The 21,028-nt window shown below is 47.7% G+C and overlaps 1 protein-coding gene across 1 annotated transcript; it reads left to right on the top strand.

Annotated features, from left to right (window-relative positions):
* CTC1 (CST telomere replication complex component 1) lies at positions 1-20,753 on the top strand. Its single transcript, XM_070389448.1, is given in 24 exon segments — positions 1-137; positions 3,573-3,736; positions 7,619-7,856; positions 8,007-8,215; positions 10,224-10,368; positions 12,438-12,728; positions 12,841-12,969; positions 13,491-13,723; positions 13,843-14,020; positions 14,116-14,316; positions 14,826-14,952; positions 15,570-15,684; positions 15,822-16,149; positions 16,228-16,317; positions 16,565-16,758; positions 17,623-17,684; positions 17,780-17,954; positions 18,272-18,349; positions 19,087-19,109; positions 19,112-19,230; positions 19,323-19,387; positions 19,627-19,792; positions 19,888-20,014; positions 20,169-20,753. Coding segments are annotated over 24 exon segments (3,630 nt in total). The 5' UTR covers positions 1-104; the 3' UTR covers positions 20,309-20,753.
* Positions 20,754-21,028: the final 275 nt, after the last annotated feature.

Below are 21,028 nucleotides of genomic sequence, written 5' to 3'. Positions count from 1 at the left end.
GGAGGAGTCGGAGGTGGAGCCAGGGGCGCGCCCGCTGATGACGTCACGAATCAGCCGTCCTTCAAGTCTCCGCGCGCTTCGCAGGGGGGAGTCGCGGGCGCGTCATGGCGGGCTGCCGGCCTGGGGTTCCTGGCTCTGTGAGTGCTGTTCTCCGTCCCTCGTCTCTTTTTTTGTTGTTCCAGATTTTCTTTTTTCCCCCTGTAACCTCCTCCTTGCCTCTCTGCCTCCCTGACGTCGCTGGCCTCTCCCGGGGGAGAGCGACTGTGAGGCTGTTTCTTCCGCCCCTTTCACTGGTTCTGCGTATTTATTCCATTATGCTTGCGGCGCCGTCTGTGAGTATTAAACACGTCTCTGTCCAATGTTTAGGTTTCAAGCCCAATGGGAAGCCAGGATCACACTAACGGCTACCTGTGGGCCTGTGAGTTCCTGGGGGAGACCCCTGACGTAACTATAGAGAAAATGGGTAACCGATAATCCGGAAAAGCTTATAAGACCCGAAGTGCGTGTAAGATTTGCTGCTGCTGCTAAGTCGCTTCAGTCGTGTCCGACTCTGTGCGACCCCATAAACGGCAGCCTACCAGGCTCCCCCGTCCCTGGGATTCTCCAGGCAAGAACACTGGAGTGGGTTGCCATTTCCTTCTCCAATGCATGAAAGTGAAAAGTGAAAGTGAAGTCGCTCAGTCGTGTCTGACCCTCAGCGACCCCATGGACTGCAGCCCACCAGGCTCCTCCATCCATGGGATTTTCCAGACAAGAGTACTGGAGTGGGGTGCCATTGCCTTCTCCGGCGTGTAAGAGTTAGCAGGGTTTAAAAAACAAAGGAGATAAAAGAGGTTTCAAGGAGCAAGCAAAAATCTGTTCAAAGGCTAGAAATAGAGCAAAAGAGTTTGTCTTTGAAAAACTCAAGAAGTTCAATTGGGTGGTGGTGGAAGGGTCAGAGCTGACAGTCTTGTAAGTCTTGGTAGGCAGCGACTTCAACCTGAGGATAACGGAGTTATTGAAGCGTTTTAAGCCAAAGAGTGATCGGTTGAGTTTCATTTTTGTTTCCTTAGGTAGGAGTGTAGAGAGTGGACTAGCGAGTATCTGTTAAAAGACTGTGGTTTATGTGTAGTAAGAGGTGGTGGTGACCCCCGACCCCGCAGCAATGTTGAGGTTCCAAACGTGAAGACATTAAAAAGATATTGAGGAGATAGAATCTAAATTAAGTAAACTTCCCAGGTTAATACTTTCTTGACCTCATCCACTGACTGGATGGCTTTAATAGCCAGTGACGGGTCCTGGTTTTCCTAAATCTATACTTTAGCTGAGATCTCTCTCCTGATACCAGTTATATCCACCTGCCTACCAGATTCTCCACCTGGCCAGCCTACATACCAACACTGAACTTCCCACAAAATCCACATCTCTTAGGATGTTCACTAGCTTTGCAAATATCCTCAACCCAATGGTTCTACTTTGAAATATGGATATCCTCTTTCACTTCTTCCTTTCCCTACAGGAGACCCAAATTCAATATACACTGTTGCCAACCTCCTCACCCCACCCCACCCACTCCTGGATTCTGATTCAATAGATGGAACCACCTAAAAATCAACTGCGGTTTTTTTTTTTTTTTCCAACTGCGTTTTAAGCAAAAGTTTGGTGATTCTGAGGCAGCAGTACCACTTTGAGAAACAGTAGTATTCTATGTGCCAATGGAGCTAAAAGAGAAGACCAAGAGAAGAAGACAAAAAATGTGGGAGTCTGGGCTGTTATTATGTTGGTGGGCAGTTCTGAGTGATGACCTGGTCCAATTTTGAGAACCCTGACCATGAACAAGAGTGACTGAGGTAGGGTGAAGGTGAGGTCAGTGATAGCACTGTTTACAAGGACTCTGAAGTCATCTAGAACTTGAATGCTGGTTTTTCAAGCTGCTAAAGGCTAATTGGGGACTTCCCATTTGGCGCAATGGTAGAGAATCTGCATGCCTATACAGGAGACACGGGTTCGATCCCTGGGTCAGGAAGACCCCCTGAATTAGGAAGTGGCAACCTACTCCAGTATTCTTGCTGGGAAATCCCATGGACAGAGGAGCCTGGTGAGCTACAGTCCATGGGGGTCACAAAGAGTCCGATGCAACTGAACAGCACACAAAGATTAACTGAATGTGGAAGACTGATCATAGAAGAGCATTGGAGGAACAGGGATAAAGCTGTAATGGTTTAAGATTATCGCTGGGGATCAAGAAGGATAAAGGTCCTACCCCTAAGTATTGTTGAATCTTTCGGAATTTTTAAAGAAACCTGCTTAGCACTGAGAGTATGCCAGACTGGTCCCCTCCCCTAGAGTTATCTATATACAGAGGCAACAAAATCTGGCACATACACAAAGATGGTTCCTGTCCTTCTTAGGAAACCCCTTAGCTACAAGGTTAAGATCTACTAGATTACTAGAACAGGAAACAATTCCAGGGAATTGTGTCTTACATATAATCAGTTTATAGTACCTCAAATGTATACACTTCACTAAAAAATGAGGGGGCATTAATAAAAGAATTAGAAAAAAAGGGGGAAATGATTAAAAATTATACTGCCTATGTTCTTTTATGTAACGTCTATTAAGCACATTTCCATATACATGTTACTATACGGTACTATGTACTATAGTTTATGAGCAATTTAAAGGATTTTTTTTTTGAAGGTGACTTTATTTCTTTAAAGTTAACATAGCAACAAAACCTTTATTTTTTTTAATTTATTCATTTGTTTTTGGCTGCTTTGGGTCTTCCTTGCTGCACCAGGGCTTTCTTTAGTTGTGTCGAGTGGGTGCTATTCATTGTGATGCATGGGCTTCTCATTGCAGTGGCTTCTCTTGTGGAGCTCAGGCTCTAGGTGGTGCAAGGGCTTCTGTAGTTGCAGCTGGAAGGCTTAGTTGCCCTGAGGCATGTGGAATCTTCCCAGACCAGGGGTTGAAGTTGTGTCCCCTGTTTGGCAAGCAGATTCTGAGGGTGACTTTTGACCAGTTTTGTTCCACTTCCTGGCTTTAGAATCAGACCCATGGGAATTTTCTGGTGGTCCAGTGGCTAGGATTCGGTGCTTTCACTGCACAGGGTCTGGATTCAATCCCTGGTTGGGGAACTGGTATCTTACAAGCCATTCAGCATGGCCAGAGGAAAAGAAAAAAAGAACTAGAATCAGACCCCATATAAGATGGGCTGCCCCTGCTGATCACTGCTCTCAATAGAGGCGTATGCAAGGTACTGTGGGAGCCTCAAGGAAGGGAGCAGGATTCTCTCGGAGATGCTCAGAGAAGACTTCATGAGGAATATTTATTCTAATTGAGTGCTTTAAGGATTGGTACGGTTTTGTTAAAGAGGCAAGGCCAAAGCTGAATGGCCAGTTGTCTAAGCTGATTGTCTGTCTGAAACTAAGACTTCTGAGGTTTCTTCAAACTCTAAACTCCTTTACATTACATATTCATTTACATTCCCTCTTAACTTTTTTTTTTTGTAATCTATTCCTTTATTCTTTCCCAAATTTCCCTGGTGGGCAGGATAGTCAGGAAGGTGTTTTAACTAGCTTTACTTTCCTCAGGAGCAAGCCTGGCTTGAGGTCGCCCAGGCTTTCATCCAAGAGACCCTGTGTCCACCTGGCAAGGAGCCTGATGTCCAGTTGGCTCAGTTGGTCATTGACTGTGTGAAGACTACCTGGTTGTCCCAGGGAACGAGCCAGGGTTTGACACTGCCCCTCAGCTACAGGTAAGAAGGGGAGGGGTTCACAGGAAAGTTAAATTTGGGATTGAAAACAAAGTACTTATCTTTTGAGATGAGTGAGGGGAAACTTGCTGAGGTGAGAAAAAGGTGGTGTAAATAAAACCTCCTTTTGCCAATCCTTCTCCTTCTCCATCAAGCTGCTTTCCTTTAACTGTTGATCTTATTTGGCTCAAGTCGTGTTTAGAGACAAGGGGAAGGGGTTGAGAAGATAGAAAATATCGGAAAAGAACCCTCAAAGTGGGGAGAGAGGCTGATATTATTTCATTTGTTTGTGCTAGGAAACTAAGATATAGACAGTGACTTCAGCAAGTGCAGATCATTGTATTTTGGGAGACCTGAGTTTGAGGTCTGAAGCCGAGTTATTTTATTTTATTTTTAAAAACTTTACCATTTCCTAAGGGCTTCCCTGATGGCTCAGCAGTAAAGAATCCGCCTGCACTGCAGGAGATGTGGGTTCAATCCCTGGGTTGGGAAGATCCCCTGGAGGAGGGCATGGCAATCCACTCTAGTATTCTTGCCTGGGCAGACAGAGGAGCCTGGTGGGCTACAGCCCATAGGGTCCCAAAGAGTCAAACATGACCAAAGCACCTTTGCAAGCACGTACCATTTCCAAAACTGTTCTAGGCAACGTTAATAAAGTACCACAGGAAAAGGGTTCCATGCCAAACATGCTTGAGAGACACTGGATGTGATAATCTTCTCTAGGAGAGTCATGAGGCTCATTAACATGTTAAAGGCTCTGAGAAGTCCTCCAAAAAGAAACCTGTTTATCTCTTCATAAAAGTAACCACTATCTGGAATATGGGAGAATTCTTGTGAATATCTTTATATTTTTTTCTATACATGAATCTATCCCTAAGCAATATATAGTGGTTTTACATGACTTCAGACTTTGTGTAAATGGTCCAGTACCTTATGTATCCTTTGCAGTTTGCTTTTTGTGCTTAACCTTCTGAGATTTACTCACATTGATAGCTCTAGGTCATATTTTTAACTGCTGTATGGTATTCTGTCAAGTGAATATTGGAGAAGGCAATGGCACCCCACTCCAGTACTCTTACCTGGAAAATCCCATGGATGGAGGAGCCTGATAGGCTGCAGTCCATGGGGTCGCTGAGGGTCAGACACGACTGAGCGACTTCACTTTCACTTTTCACTTTCATGCATTGGAGAAGGAAATGGCACCCCACTCCAGTGTTCTTGCCTGGAGAATCCCAGGGACGGGGGAACCTGGTGGGCTGCTGTCTGTGGGGTCGCACAGAGTCGGACACAATTGAAACGACTTAGCAGCAGTAGCAGCAGCAGCAAGTGAATATACATATCACTGTTTTTTCTTTTTTAAAAAAGGTAGAAATCTGTCTAGGTTTGTTTAATTTGTTGTTTCCCAATAATTGAAAATCAAAAAGAATCATTGAAAAGTGGTAAATCATCAATTTTTAGGAAACTTGCAAACTTTTATAAGTTTCTTGTTATTCTTCAAGATAAATGTAGAGTAGATAGCACAATATGTAGAAGATGGTGGGTGAGGATAAAGTAAAAATTATTTGATGGGTCAGTTCAGTTCAGTTCAGTCGCTCAGTCGTGTCCAACTCTTTGCGACCCCATGAATTGCAGCACACCAGGCCTCCTTGTCCATCACCAACTCCCGGAGTTCACCCAGACTCACGTCCATCGAGTCAGTGATGCCATCCAGCCATCTCATCCTCTGTCATCCCCTTCTCCTCCTGCCCTCAATCCCTCCCAGGATCAGAGTCTTTTCCAATGAGTCAACTCATTGGCCAACTCATGAGGTGGCCAAAGTACTGGAGTTTCAGCTTTAGCATCAGTCCTTCCAAAGAAATCCCAGGGCTGATCTCCTTCAGAATGGACTGGTTGGATCTCCTTGCAGTCCAAGGGACTCTCAAGAGTTTTCTCCAACACCACAGTTCAAAAGCATCAATTCTTCGGCGCTCAGCCTTTTTCACAGTCCAACTCTCACATCCATACATGACCACGGGAAAAACCATAGCCTTGAGTAGATGAACCTTTGTTGGCAAAGTAATGTCTGTGCTTTTCAATATGCTATCTAGGTTGGTCATAACTTTCCTTCCAAGAAGTAAGCGTCTTTTAATTTCATGGCTGCAGTCACCATCTGCAGTGATTTTGGAACCCCAAAAAATAAAGTCTGACACTGTTTGTTTCCACTGCTTCCCCATCTATTTCCCATGAAGTGATGGGACCAGATGCCATGATCTTCGTTTTCTGAATGTTGAGCTTTAAGCCAACTTTTTCACTCTCCACTTTCACTTTCATCAAGAGGCTTTTTAGTTCCTCTTCACTTTCTGCCGTAAGGGTGGAATCATCAGCATATCTGAGGTTATTGATATTTCCCCCGGCAGTCTTGATTCCAGCTTGTGCTTCTTTCAGTCCAGGGTTTCTCATGATGTATTCTGCATATAAGTTAAATAAACAGGGTGACAATATACAACCTTGACGTACTCCTTTTCCTATTTGGAAGCAGTCCGCTGTTCCATGTCCAGTTCTAACTGTTGCTTCCTGACCTGCATACAAATTTCTCAATTTATTATTTGACAGGAAAATTTTTCATTTTTCCATTTCCCTTCATTGAGTGCATGCTGTATGTCAGGTCCCAGGGCATACATGGGACTTTGAACTTTCAACTTTCCTTGAAAGTTGGAGGACAGGACCTTGAAGAATCTACGAAGAGTGACCCTGTCCTTACTGTTTTTTGTCCTGCAGGTGCTTTGGGTGAAGGAACAGTTCTCTCTAGCCGCTTTTTCTTAGGCTTTTATAGAAGTAGGGAAAGATAGAAATACTTCTGAGTGAGACATGCCTGGCTTTGCCACCTACACTACTGTGTATCTGAACCTCTGAATTTCTTCATTGGTGGTGTTTCCAGGGGTTTTTGGTGAAGATTCAATGCAATATTGAGCATGAATGGACCCAGTATAATATGTGCATAGCAGGGGCACACCACATATTAGTGTCTGGTTTGCCTTTTATTTGCTCTGAAGTCACTGGGAAAGAATGAGGCCAATGCAGAAGGGGAGTGGGCCATCTAAAATAGCATTTCTAATCTTTAGCACTCACATGGGGATTATGTTCCTGAGCGTAACAAGGAGAATAAGTTGTTACATTTTGTAACCTTATCCTTTTTCTCTTGGGAAACCATGGGAATGTAAGTGAGTGGAATAATGTATTACAAAAGTGTGACTGTCACTACTTTGATAAATTGTATTACATTCTCTGTGAGATACCTCACAATGGATACTGACTCAGCAGTATTGCAGCACTTTGCTTGAGAATGGCTGGTCTCAAACATCTCTTGAAAGCTGGGAACTCGTGATACCAACTTCCCCCTCAGCCTCAACCTCCCAGCCAGTCTCCAGTGCTATGATATTCTAGATTAGGAAAGGAACCTGATTGGGGCCAATGATGTTGAGCCATTAGGCAGATGTCTTAGTGTCTCCACTGGAGTTCTCTGTGGAAGCTGAGAGCTGAGATGCTGTCAAGGGAGCAGTTTGTGCGGTCTCTAAAGCGTTCTCCCCACATGCTCATCCCCTCAGGCTGCTTTGACATTCCCACTCCATTTCTCTGGATTCTGTCTGTAGCACTATCTTGTTCAGGATCTCATTCAGCAGACTTTCTTCTGGCCTTCTCTAGGTACCACCCAGTCTTTGGACCCAGACCTCCTCCTCATTTTCTTAGGCCCTCACTCCCAAATTTTTTCCCTTTAATCAATCAAACTGTCTTAGTCCACGTTCCCCATTGATCTTTCCTTAGGATCTTGGGGGATTTGTGGAGGGTGAGGATAATTCGTAGGCTTGAATGTAGCTATACAGAACCTCTGTTCTCTTCACTCTGCAGCTTTGTCTCAGTAAAGGACCTCAGGACCCACCAGCGTCTCCCATGCTGCAGCCACTTGTCCTGGAGCAGTACTGTGTATCAGGCTTGGGCCCAAGAGGCTGGACCACGTGGGGTTCCTCTGCCCCGGGAGCGACTGTTACTTTTAGGGACACTTACCGACCTATCAGGGAACTTGGAACAAGAGTGCAGGAATGGAAGCCTCTATATAAGAGATAACACTGGTGCCCTGGATTGTGAGGTGAGTAGGAAGGGGGTGGTCAAATGCCTCAGATCCTAATAAGAATGGCATCTAGGGAGCAAGACAATTAAGTCTCTGAGGGAACAAAGATGGAGCAGGATGGATTGGGCGCCAGGATCCTGATTAATCCTTGCCTTTGGTCTTTTCTAGCTCATAGATCTGGACCTTTCTTGGTTGGGCCATCTCTTTCTGTTCCCCAGCTGGAGTTACCTCCCTTCTCCGATGAAGTCTCCAGGAGAGGGGCACGTGGAGCTCTGGGGTACCCCCGTGCCAGTATTTCCTTTGACCATCAGCCCTGGCCCTCTCACCCCCATCCCTGTTGTCTACCCAGAAATGGCTTCCCGCCTGCTCAGGTACAGGTAATTCTTCCATCCAAGGGAGGAGGGAGCATTGTAAAACTGGGAGGACAGTGGATCAGTGGAAGGAAGGAAAGAAAGGCATAGAAAGCAATATAGATGGAATGTTCCAAATCAGGGAAATGATGGAGGATTCTTCAAGAAAAGCCTTATCTAAGGGCAGGTAGAGTTTGAAGGAAGCTTTTAGAATAATGGCTTTGGGCTATGGAAATTTTACATCCCTATTTCTCTTCAAGAAAATTAGAGATACCAAGGGAACATTTCATGCAAAGATGAACTCAGTAAAGGACAGAAATGGTATGGATGTAACAGAAGCAGAAGATATTAAGAATACACAGAAGAACTGTTCCAAAAAGGTCTTCACGACCCAGATAATCATGATGGTGTGATCACTCACCTAGAGCCAGATATCCTGGAATGTGAAGTCAAGTGGGCCTTAGGAAACATCACTACAAAGTTCATAGAAGTGATGGAATTCCAGTTGAGCTATTAAACATCCTAAAAGATGATGCTGTGAAAGTGCTGCACTCAATATGGCAGCAAATTTGGAAAATTCAGCAGTGGCCACAGGACTGGAAAAGGTCAGTTTTCATTCTAATTCCTAAGAAAGGCAATGCCAAAGAATGCTCAAACTACCGCACATTTGCACTCATCTCACACGCTAGTAAAGTAATGCTCAAAATTCTCCAAGCCAGGCTTCAGCAATACGTGAACCGTGAACTTCCAGATGTTCAAGCTGGTTTTAGAAAAGGCAGAGGAACCAGAGATCAAATTGCCAACATCTGCTGGATCATCAAAAAAGCAAGAGAGATCCAGAAAAACATCTATTTCTGCTTTATTGACTATGCCAAAGCCTTTGACTGTGTGGATCACAATAAACTGTGGAAAACTCTTCAAGAGATGGGAATACCAGACCACCTGACCTGCCTCTTGAGAAACCTGTATGCAGGTCAGGAAGCAACAGTTAGAACTGGACATGGAACAACAGACTGGTTCCAAAAAGGAAAAGGAGTATGTCAAGGCTGTATACTGTCACCCTGCTTATTTAACTTATATGCAGAGTACATCATGAGAAACGCTGGGCTGGGAGAAGCACAAGCTGGAATCAAGATTGCCGGGAGAAATATCAATAACCTCATATATGCAGATGAGACCACTCTTATGCCAGAAAGTGAAGAACTAAAAAGCCTCTTGATGAAAGTGAAAGTGGAGAGTGAAAAAGTTGGCTTAAAGCTCAACATTCAGAAAACAAAGATTATGGCACCTGGTCCCATCACTTCGTGGCAAATAGATAGGGAAACAGTGGAAACACTGGCAGACTTTATTTTTGGGGGCTCCAAAATCACTGTAGATGGTGACTGCAGCCATGGAATAAAAAGATGCTTACTCCTTGGAAGAAAAGTTATGATCAAGCTAGACAGCATATTCAAAAGCAGAGACATTACTTTGTCAACAAAGGTCCACATAGTCAAGGCTATGGTTTTTCCAGGGGTCATGTATGGATGTGAGAGTTGGACTATAAAGAAAGCTGAACACCAAAGAATTGATGCTTTTGAACTGTGGTGTTGGAGAAGACTCTTGAGAGTCCCTTGGACTGCAAGGCAATCCAACCAGTCAATCCTAAAGGAAATCAGTCCTGAATATTCATTGGAAGGACTGATGTTGAAGCTGAAACTCCAGTACTTTGGCCACCTGATGTGAAGAGCTGACTGGTTTGAAAAGACTCTGATGCTGGGAAAGATCGAAGGCAGGAGGAGAAGGGGACGGCAGAGGATGAGATGGTTGGATGGCATCACCGACTCAATGGACGTGAGTTTGAGTAAACTCCCAGAGTTGGTGATGGACAGGGAGGCCTGGCATGCTGCAGTCCATGGGGTCACAAAGAGTCGGACATGACTGAGCAACTGAACTGAAGTGAACTGAGATTGTAGTGGAAAGGAAGGCATTTGTAAGGGGGGAAAAGAAAGAGGAAGAGATAAAAAATGACTGCTCTTCTCTCTACCTTTTTTAGAAGTAAGCACAGAAACGTGCAGCCAAACCTTGCTGGGAATCTAATTCGATTCAGTGCTCTGGTGAAAAGTCAGAAGAAAGCTTACTTTGTCCTGTTTCTTGGTGGATCCTCCCCAGCTGGCACCCAGGTGTCTGTCATTGTGCAGGTAGGTTTAGGGTCAATTCAGGAGTGTGGAGGTGCGAGTGGGCTGTACAGGCTCCTAACAGGTAAGATAGCATCATAGGAGAAACCATGTGGGAAAGGAGGACAGCTTCAGAGACTTGCTTCTAGAACAGTGCAGTTGAGGGAAGAGTGCATGGGGTACCTCCCCTGTGTATAGAAGATGGGGAGAAGACTTCCCCGCTCATTCAAGGAGACAGCTTCTGTATCGTGTATCCCATTTTGAAAAACTGCCAGAATCACCTGTTTTCCCCCAGAAGAGTGACGAAGAAAAGTATTTATCTGAACACCATTAAAACATGGAATAACATGTTCTTTAAAAAAAAAAACTTGGTGCTTACTGTTGAGTCTTTTTACATCAACTGATATGATTTATTTTTTTATTGAGTATAATTTTACAAATACAGTCTCTATTGTACGTCAGTGAATCAGCTATATGTATACATAGGTCACCTCTTTTTTGGAGTTCCTTCTCATTTAGGTCACCACAGAGCATTGAGTAGAGTTCCCTGAGCTGTACAGTAGGTTCTCATTAGTTACCGGTTTTATGCATAGTAGTGTGGGTATGTTGGAGAAGGTGACGGCACCCCACTCCAGTACTCTTGCCTGGAAAATCCCATGGATGGAGGAGCCTGGTAGGCTGCAGTCCATGGGGTCGCTAAGAGTCGGAAACGACTGAGCGACTTCACTTTTCCCTTTTCACTTTCATGCATTGGAGAAGGAAATGGCAACCCACTCCAGTGTTCTTGCCTGGAGAATCCCAGGGACGGGGGAACCTGGTGGGCTGCCGTCTATGGGGTCGCACAGAGTTGGACACGACTGAAGCAACTTAGCAGCAGCAGCAGCAGTGTGTGTATGTAAATTCCTGTGTTCAGTCAAACCATCATAAACTACTGGTTTTGCATAAGCAGTAAACTCGTGAAGTCTTAGCTATGAGTGGTGACATTGAGGTCTGGTTGGTGTTTTCAAGTAGAAATGAGGGTCTGTGAAGCTGAGCACCTGGGACTGTGAAGTTCAGGTATCTTGAATCATCAGTTGTGTTTCGAAGCCCCTGAGAATGGCATTTGTGCTCTGGGAGGAACATGCCCTAAAAGATGGTTATATTTATTAATGGTCTTCTCTATGTAACTTTCGCTTAAATTTCTTCAATAACCCGTTGTTGGCCCCTTGTACATTCCATATGATACCTTCTGGGGTTTATTTATTTCCTACTTGGACGATTCTCCCTTTCCAATTGATTAAAAGTCTTCAGCATGTTATTTCTGGATTTTTTTTATTCATCTTGGCTCTTCCATTTTGTCTCCCGCCACCCCCAAGAACATTCCTCCTCCGTCCTGGCCAGTGTTTTCCTTGCCTTGCTCATTCTGAGTTCTGAACATTTCTGTATTGTTTTTTTCTTGCTTGAAACACCTTCCTCTCTCGTCTCCACTTCAGCAATCCAGAGATGGCCTTCAGGACCCTGGCAAGTTCAGCTTCGGTCACTTGGCCTTCTTGATCATCTCAGCCCATCCTGACCTCTTTTCTTTCTCTGAAACCTTACAAATGTGTGTTGTTTTTGCCACTTGTTCATGTATGTTTCCCAGTGGTTTGATATATGTTAGAGAAGAGAGAACAGTCTATGTTATTTCCGTTAACATCTGTCCCCATACTGGATACATACGTACGTGTTCATATTGATTAAATAAGTGAAAGTTGTTTGCATGGCTGGTCTGTGTGGCGGGGTGCGATAGGGGAAATGCAAGGGCAGAATTGTCTGCACGAAATACTTATATATTTTGGAGGAAGCTGTACAGATGGTATGTGCCTTGGGGGAGGGATTAGGAAATGTTTGCCATCTTCTATGAGAGGGGAGAGTTCCTGAGAGTTCTGAGGCTTAAGATTTAATTGGCAAACAGGAAAAATAAAGAAGTAAGGAAAAGAAAAAAAAAAGAGGTAAGGAAAGGCTCTCGAGGAGCCAGTCCTTGAGGTGACATGGTGATGGGAAGGAGCTCCTGCAGAGGGACAGGACATGGGAAGCCTCTCACGTACTGTGTCACCTGCTTCTGCATAAGCCAGGTCCCTGCCCAGCTGGTGTGGCACCGAGCCCTCTGTCCTGGTAGAGCCTATGTGCTGACAGAACTGCGAGTATCCAAGCTCCCTGGTCACCGTTACCGGGTGTGGATGACCAGCACCTCCTCCCAGCTGTTGCCGCTGAAACCAGAATGTGTACGAGAGCTGGAACTGGAGCTGACTGGAGTCCCCTTGGAGGCCGACCCCCAATCACTGCCCCGGCCCAGCAGCCCCCAGGACAAGAAGTGTCCAGGTCCAGACTGTCTCGTCCGGGACTCCATACTCTTATCCTACACGGTGCGCCCGAGGGAGAGGTTCCTGAGCCTGGGGTGGGGGGAGGGGGCAGGAATTGTGGGGTCTTCAAAGAGGAAGGGCCTGGGGATCACCTGGCTCTTCGGCTTTTTTGCAGGGAATGGTCACTGACACGCTGAATCAACCTGCGGGCCTCTATGAGCTGGACAGGAAGCTGGAGCTCTGCCTCGCCTACCAGCAGTTCCGTGGCCTCAGGAGGGTGGTGCGACCAGGAGTCCGTCTGGAGGTATGTGAGGGGGTCAGGGCTGGTGACAAAGAGAGACTCTCTTACCTTTATGGGTTGGTCTTTTTTTTTGAGCAGGTCGACACCCCTACAACAAAATTATAAAAATAATTAAATGTATTGGAGTGCAAGGTGCTTTTGTAAATAATGATTTGGACGAGAGCTCAGATCAGGAGTGGAGATTGGGGCCCTGGGAGGAGCAGGTGGGTCCAGAGCATCTCCTTTCTAGAAGGACCTTCTCACTGGAGGAGGAGATGTTGGAGCTGAAGCACAGGTGTGGGGCCAGGATGACCTCAGGCAGCCCAGTGAGCCCTCTGGCCCACAGAAAGGCTGAGTGTGGCTCCTGGGAGGTGAAGGCTTATTTACCACAGGGGAGTGGGTCATGATGGCAAGCAAGACAGAACTGGAGGGAAGTAACCTGTAAAGGAGAAATTGTGTGTTTCCTATGAGCCAGGCAGTGGCAAACTGCATTTACCTCTGTCTGGGACCATTGAGTTACTTTTTCACCTCTTCTGCCTCTGCAGCTCCAGGATGTTCACCTCCTGCAGTCAGTGGGCGGGGGGACGAGAAGACCCATATTAGCTCCCTGCCTTCGTGGTGCCGTTCTGCTTCGCGGCTTCTCTCATCAGGTGCCTGAGACTCAGTTTTCCCACCAAGTCCCCCAGGCCTCCCTGTATGAGCAGCTGGTATGGGAGCATCAGTTAGGACTCCCCATCTACCTGTGGGTCACCAAGGCCCTGGAGGATCTGGCCTGCAAGTGAGGAGGACGTGGATTGGGGCTGGGGAGGTGGTGAGGGGTGGGCCACTTCGTCTCAGGGAAGCCATATTCTGGAAGAGCCTCTGGGGGAAGTGACTCTACTTCTCTGCATGGCCAAGGCTGTGTCCTCACGTGCTGAGATACCACCAGTTCCTGAAGTATTCATCACCTGGGGACCCCAGCCTGGGACTACAGATCCTGGCCCCGATCTTGGAGGTTCTTATTCCACCTGGCTGCCCTGGTCGGAACACACACAGCGAAATCCTTGAAGAGCCACATCACTGTCCACTCCAGAAGGTCTGAAAATGTTGGGGAATGGGTGGCAGATCTAACACCCTGGGGGACACCGGGGCACAGGGGACACGTAACCTGATGTCTTGTCTCTTGGACAGTACACCCAGCTGCAGACTCCCTGCTTTTTCCCTACTTTGGCCTTCCTGAAAGAGGAAGCGAAGCGCAGGGCCTGGGCCTCCTTTGACCCTAAGACCCTTCTGCCCCTCCCAGAGGCTTCGCACTTGCCCAGTTGGCAACTCAATCAGCGCCTGGCCTGGTCCTGGCAGTGTCTGCTGCCTTCTGCGTTCCGCCCTGCCCCGGTGAGTGTGGCTCCAGCAGAGGTCTGGAGACTTCCTCTGTTTGCCACTTTCACTACTCGTACCATAGTCCTTGTCATTTTGATGGCACTAGCCTTCTTACTAGACCGCACCATCTCTTCCTGGACCCCTCTCATCCACTCCCCTGCAATGACTAGAAATGGGTGGGGTAAAATGTAACGTGGTTTACAAAACTCTTAATTTAAATCCTTCTCTTGTTTCTCCCAGAGTGTATAAAGTCAAACCCAAACCCCCTGTTGTGTCTTGTCCTCCATGGTCTCCTGGCTCTAACCTCGATCTGTAAACTTTCCCTCTGGCTGCTAAATGTGTGAATGCAGGTGAATTTTCCCCAATCTTTCTACCCCGCTTCAGGATAAATTCTTGAAGCTCTGAGATCATGTCTTTGTGGTTCATTTTGTAGCTCTAACAGTTAACACTATGCCTGGCACATGGTAGATGCTTTGTGTAGTTGTTTAGTGAAACTTGATACCTAGGCCTTCATTTCCTTGCAGGTACTACTTGGGATCCTGGTGCCTTCATCTCGTAAAGGGTGTCTGCGACTTCGGGACCAGAGCGGTTCCCTGTCCTGCCTACTCCTGGCCCAGCCCTTGCAGCCCCTCACTGACCCCAGGCTCATAGGTTTGGAGTTCAGTGGTGGAGAGAAGATGATGGGAGTGGGAAAGAGGGTCTCTGAACTGGGGAGTGTAGGAGAGAGCTTCTGCCAGGATTCAGTAGACATGCTCAAGTGGCTTATTTTGATCAACAAGTCTGGGGAGTGGTTTGGGAGGCTGGTATGGGCAGGTGGTGTAAAGGAGCCAGGGGTTCCCGGCCGGAATCACAATTCCCACATTCATTTCTCCCTCTGTAACTCCTCACAGACACACCAGGATGACAGCTTGCATTTCTCATATCCCTAGTTTGGAAGAGGAATGGTCTTGGAGTTATTGAGGCTTGTAGCCAGGGAAACCCTGGAGAGGAAAGCTTCTCAGACCTCAGAACAGGTGTTTTAGGGATTTATGAGAAAGAATCAGGCCTCTCAACCTAGGGGGCCAGGGGTGGGATTGGCTGTGCTGATGGAACAGTTTCTACCTTGGAGGTACCACTCCTCCAAGATGGGGGTCAGGCCTGGGCCTTCACGTTGTGTTAGGCATGCAGCTCCTGCCTGGATTGAGCGTGAGACCTGTGGGGTGGGCTGCTTCTCTGCCCAGCCCACAGTCTTCTCCTCTCGCCAAAATAGAAAACTGTCTTCCTCTCAGGTTGCCTGGTGAGGGCAGACAGGTTCCAGTTGGTCATAGAAAGGAATGTCAGAAGCAGCTTCCCTTCTTGGAAGGAGCTGAGCACCACAGACTTCATCCAGAAGAAGCAGGCCAGGTAGGTCCTTAGGGTGGTGGCTGTCCTCTGGGTCCCACCACCAGGGAAGTGGAAGGGGAAGTCTCCATGCAGGGGGTGGAACACTGGGGCACAATGCCTGCATCGCTAAGAAACCTCTTCCTTGTCTCTCCCAACAGAGTCTATGTCCAGTTTCTTCTGGCTGATGCCCTGATCTTGTCTGTGCCCAGACCCGTCCTTCACTCAGCCACCTCCTCCACACCTCCTCGGACAGAGCCTTCCCCTCCAGAGGGTCCCCACATAGAACAGAGCCGGCTGTTCTTGCTGTCCCACAAGGAGGCACTGATGAAGAGGAACTTCTCTGTGCCCCCAAGTGCCAGTTCAGAGGTGCCCCAGCCCACCCTCAGTTTCCATGTATTAGGGAGCTGGCTTGGGGGCACCCAGAGGAAGGAGGGAACTGGATGGGGCCCACCTGAACCCAAGGAAGATGAAAACTCAGATCAGAAGGTAAACTGGGGTCTTGGACCTCTGATCTGTCCTCCTGAGCCCCAGCTCTCGTCTGAGGGACTCTGCTCTCCCTGTCAGGTCCTCCTTCTGTTCCTTGGCTCCTCAGTCCGCTGGTTTGAGTTCTTGCACCCAGGGCACGTGTACCGGCTCGTGGCTTCTGGCCCTCCCGTGAGTGCCCCACTTCACCACACCCTTCCCCAGAAAGGGGAAGGGTATTTTGGCTTGCGGTCTGGAAAGGAAGTTCTAAGTCTTCTGGAAGAAAGGTGGATGTAGATCAAATAGAAGGCCTGCCTGTGTCTAGACCACTTCCTTTGTCAGGCCCCAGAGAGGAAACAGAATTGGGTCATAGTTTGTGAGGAACCTCTCTCCAGACCAGGACACACTAGGAGATGGTCATGTCCCCATTTCCTGGCAGACATTGATGTTGTTCGAGGAGGGTGGTTCATCCTGCGTGTCACAGCATCCTCTGGAGCTGGCTGGCTGTGCATCCTGCCTCACTGTCCAGGATGAATGGACTGTGGAACTTGCAAGCTCTCAGGACATCCCAGAGGTGCTGGGTATCCGCCCGACACTGCCTGAATCCTCACTGACTGACCTGCTCAGTGGCAAGTAAATGTCCACCAGTTCCTCCAGCTCGCTTGGCTGCTCTCTCTTCCTCTGCCGTGGTTGTGTCGGATGAATTGTCTGTCTCCTGCTACAGTGTGTGTTTCATGAATGTGATTTAGCTCCTAGAGGAGGGATGGCGGTGTAAGATAGAAGCTGTGTTTCATACCTGTTTACCACCGCTGCCCCCCTACCCCCGCCCCGGCTCAGCATGTCACTGACATTATCATGAGCAGGCTTTCTCACAATTGAGAACAAAGCTTAGCAGTAAAAGGAAATATAAGAAACAAACAAAAAAAGCAAGGACAAAAGCTAAAAATCTCTAGAGAAGGACCTTCCTTTAGTGCAAGAATTGACTGGCTTATAGCTTCAGGAATAGCTTTACTTTCCTTGTGTAAGCTTTTTTGGGGGCAGCTGCAGTGCAGTTGAAGATGCTGCAGAGATACTTCCCCCTGTGTAAGCAAACAAACAAACACCATGTTGGATTATATGTGTAACTTTTACAAAACTTCCCTAGAAGTGCAGGTTTTCAAGGACCTATGATTTGAAGGAGGGGGCACGGGCCCCAGTGTATAAAGCTGAGAATGATGGGCTGACTGAGATTCTAGGGTAAATGCAAGTGGAGATTCACCTTTGCTGGGGTATTTTTTGGTGAGGCCTCTGTGTACAAAGCTGGATTGGGTTTTGGGTTTGTGTGTGTGTAGTGATCTGCTACAACGCTGTTTTTCCCATAAGCCGTTACTTTTAGTATTTGGTTTGAGACATTTCAAGGCTTTCCAGGACCTCATAGGTAAAGTTCTAGCAGCTACTGTAACTCCTTTCTGTCCTGGGATCTGACTCCATTCTCACTCTATTTCTCTGACCCTCCAGTTTTGCAGATTCCTTGGTGTCTTTTTCAGCTGAGATTGTGTCACATCTCTGGATGAAGCCTGGTAATAACACCTGTTTGGGTAAAGGGTAAGAAATAGAGTGGTGGAACCTAGTGATCCTGAGAGGGACCACTAACCCCTCCCCATTCCTCCTGTAGGGAGCTCTGGGGCTGTGAGACGGTGTGTGAAGCTCACCGTAGCTCTGGAGACTGCTGACTACAAATTCCCTCCTCACTTGGATGTGTATATTGAAGACCCACACTTGCCGCCCCCACTGGGACTTCTTCCTGGAGCCCGAGTCTACTTCCACCAGCTGGAGAAAAGGGTTTCCAGGTGAAGACCTGTGTCGATGGCCTGGCCTCCCCTCCCTCCTGATGCGCTTCTCTTGAATGCTTGCCCTCCCTGTGTGGCGATGACAGCTTCTCTTTGCTGTTAGGTCTGCTGTGTTTCTCTGCCGTGTATGCCCTTTGCCCCTTTGCCCCTGCAGTATGTTCCAGACTAGCCCTTCCCTTCCTCTGCCCTCTGTGCTGATAGTGCCAGGGTCAGGGCACGTCCCTCAGGGGGAGTGGCTCGTCCTGTGACACCGTCCCAGCCCCTACCTCAGACTGACTTCTTTCTCCTCCTCCTCTCTCCCCCTCCTGCACCTGCAGGTCCCACAACGTTTACTGTTGCTTCCGGTCGTCAACCTGTGTGCAGGTCCTGCATTTCCCCCCAGATACTACGGTCAGGTCAGTGGCCCAAAGCCCATCTCCAAACCTTACAGCCTCACATCTGAACCCCACACCTGTTCCAGGCTCTGCAATTTTTCCCATAACTCCAAGCTTCTCCCCTCCTAGTAAAATGTGTGTAGTCAGAAGGATTTCCTCTGCTTCAAATGAAAAATGTCCATACATATCATTCTACCCAGGAAGATTTAGTGTTCTGGGATTTTAAAGGGTTTTCAATCCAAAATACAAATATGTTTCTTAGCTAATATCTTGGTTTTTCAAGCCTGAGAAATAATCGATGACAATCAGAGATCAAGAATCAAAATAAATGGGGGCCCTGGGGAACTTGCATTTGTACCCTGCTATTGTGTGAAAATTATATAAATCTTAATTATGTTAAATTGGTTCATAGAGTATTTCAAGTCTACTATGTCCTTCTACTTTTCTGTCCATTCTGTTAATTTTTTAGATTTTGATATTGAAACTCCAACCAAAAAAACTTAATTTATCTACTTAAAAAAATTGTAGTATATAGTGGACCTATATGTACCTTTGCTCTGTATTTGCCATATCTCCTGTAAATGTGTTTTCATACTTAGAGAATTTAAAAAATAAAAAAAGAAAGGAGAGGCCCTGGGGCTTCCAGGAGAGCACAGAAGCCACTACTGTCCCTGTCCTCACGCCTGCTGAGTCCTTCCAGACAAACTCTGCTTTTAGAACACTGTTGGCTGTTTCTTGAACCCCCCTTCTCTCTTTAGTGCCCCCCTGCCCCACATCTACCTGGCGAACTTCTGCAAGGTGACAAGGCCCCATTTCGGGCCACTGCTTCTTGCCATGTCGTTTCTGTCTTCAGCCTTCATCTCCTCTGGGTGTGTGCACACTGTACCAGCATCTGCCCACAGGTAAGAGCGGGGACAGGCTAAGCTGGGTGCAGGGTGCCAAGAGGGCTGTGATGGGGGCGAGGGGATTTTGCCAACCACTTTCTTCATCCCAGGGAAGGTGTCCTCGTCAGAGCCCCGCTTGCCCCACTCAAACATCTGTAAGCCAGGCCAGCATCAGGTGAGAGCAGAGCACAAAGTGGGCACCCATTGCCCCATTTCCATGACTGTCTGCTGTCCTGATGTTAGCACAATTCCTGAATGGTGGGAATTGCTTAATAAATATTTTAGAATGAATGGATGAGGGTATAGTGAGCTAACAAGGTGTAGAGCGATTCCTGTTGGGTCTGGGTGACTGGCCCCCTGGGTTTTGCTGTCAGAGTTTCTATTTCCTAACCGCCCCCGCTCCCCCGCTCCCAGGCTCCTGGTGGAGGATGGGACTGCAGAAGCTGTGGTGACCTGTAGAAATCATCAAGTGGCAGCAGTTCTAGGGCTGTGTTCCAGTGAGTGGACCTCCCTCCTCGAGTTTGTCCGAGGGCCGGGGAAAGTGGCCTTGCAATTTACAGGGCCTGGAGCCCAACTTGAGGTGAGATGTGGCTGGGAGGTGGGGGCTCAGATAGCCATTTTCCTGGGAGCTTGGTTAGAAGCTTGAGTCCTGATGAAACCTCTTTCCCTTTCTAGTCCTCAGCTGAGGTGGATGAGCCCTTGACCCTCTTCCTCTGGACCCTCTGTACCAGTTTCTCTGTCCTCCGCCCTATGGTGCTTTCTTTTGAGCTGGAGAGAAAACCCTCCAAGATCATCCCATTAGGTGAGGGTCAAAGGGCAGGGATGTAGATTGATGGGTCACAAGAGGAAGAGGGAGGGGGGATTGACAGGGAATTTCTGAAGTTGGGAGGAGAACGGAGGGTGGGGACTGAAAATCACATACACAGGACCTGTGTTTTTCTCTCTTCCCATCTCAGAAGCTCCTCGGCTACAGCGATTCCAGTGTGGGGAGTCCCCTTTCCTGACTCGAGTGAACCCCAAGATCCGACTGTCATGCCTCTCTATCCAGGAGCATGAGCACCCCAATGCCCTGGGGGCCTTAGTTTCCTCCTGCTAACCGAAACTGCAGTGGCTGGAGATCTTGAGGCTGGGCTTCAACTCCTTTCCCTGGTCATGGCCCTTAACCTTCTCTGAAACTGAACCAGGACCCCAGATCCTTGGATTCACAAAATGCTGCTGCTGCCAAGTCGCTTCAGTCGTGTCCGACTCTGTGCGACCCCATAGACGGCAGCCCACCAGGCTCCCCGGTCCCTGGGATTCTCCAGGCAAGAACACTACCCTGCTGTTATTGCTCCGTATTCTAATGCCAACCTGCCTTGAGGAAATTGTGGAAATCATAGTGCTGTTGCCTTTCCTCTCTAGTAGGTGTCGAGGTACCTGTACTCACAGGTGGTCCTGAGCACCTGGGTTCTGTCTTTGTGGCAGGGACTTGCCCCTCATGGGTTTGCTCCTGACAGGTTCCTTGCTCTACAATAAAGTTCTTGGGATGTTTCTCGCTTTCACTCAGGTGGGTCTCAGGCCTCATGACCTGGCAACCCACCCTTCGTTTACCATCATTTTGGCCTTGTTTGCCATCAGTGCCAAAACAGGTTTGGAGAAGAACTTCTGGTCCAGTGAAGTCAGGCTGTGCAGGGAGTCAATTAGGGAGAAGAGTGCAGGTTAGACATTCCCTGATGGCCTCGGTTAGCGAAGGTGGGCCCGAAGAAGTAGTCAGGCCTAGAGTTGTTGCTGAGTACAAGGTGATTATGGCCAGAGGGAAGCACCGATTGTTAGGCGG

Source organism: Bos mutus, chromosome 19, assembly GCF_027580195.1.
Source record: "Bos mutus isolate GX-2022 chromosome 19, NWIPB_WYAK_1.1, whole genome shotgun sequence".
Classification (NCBI taxonomy): domain Eukaryota; kingdom Metazoa; phylum Chordata; class Mammalia; order Artiodactyla; family Bovidae; genus Bos; species Bos mutus.
This window is presented reverse-complemented; position numbering and strand designations above follow the sequence as displayed.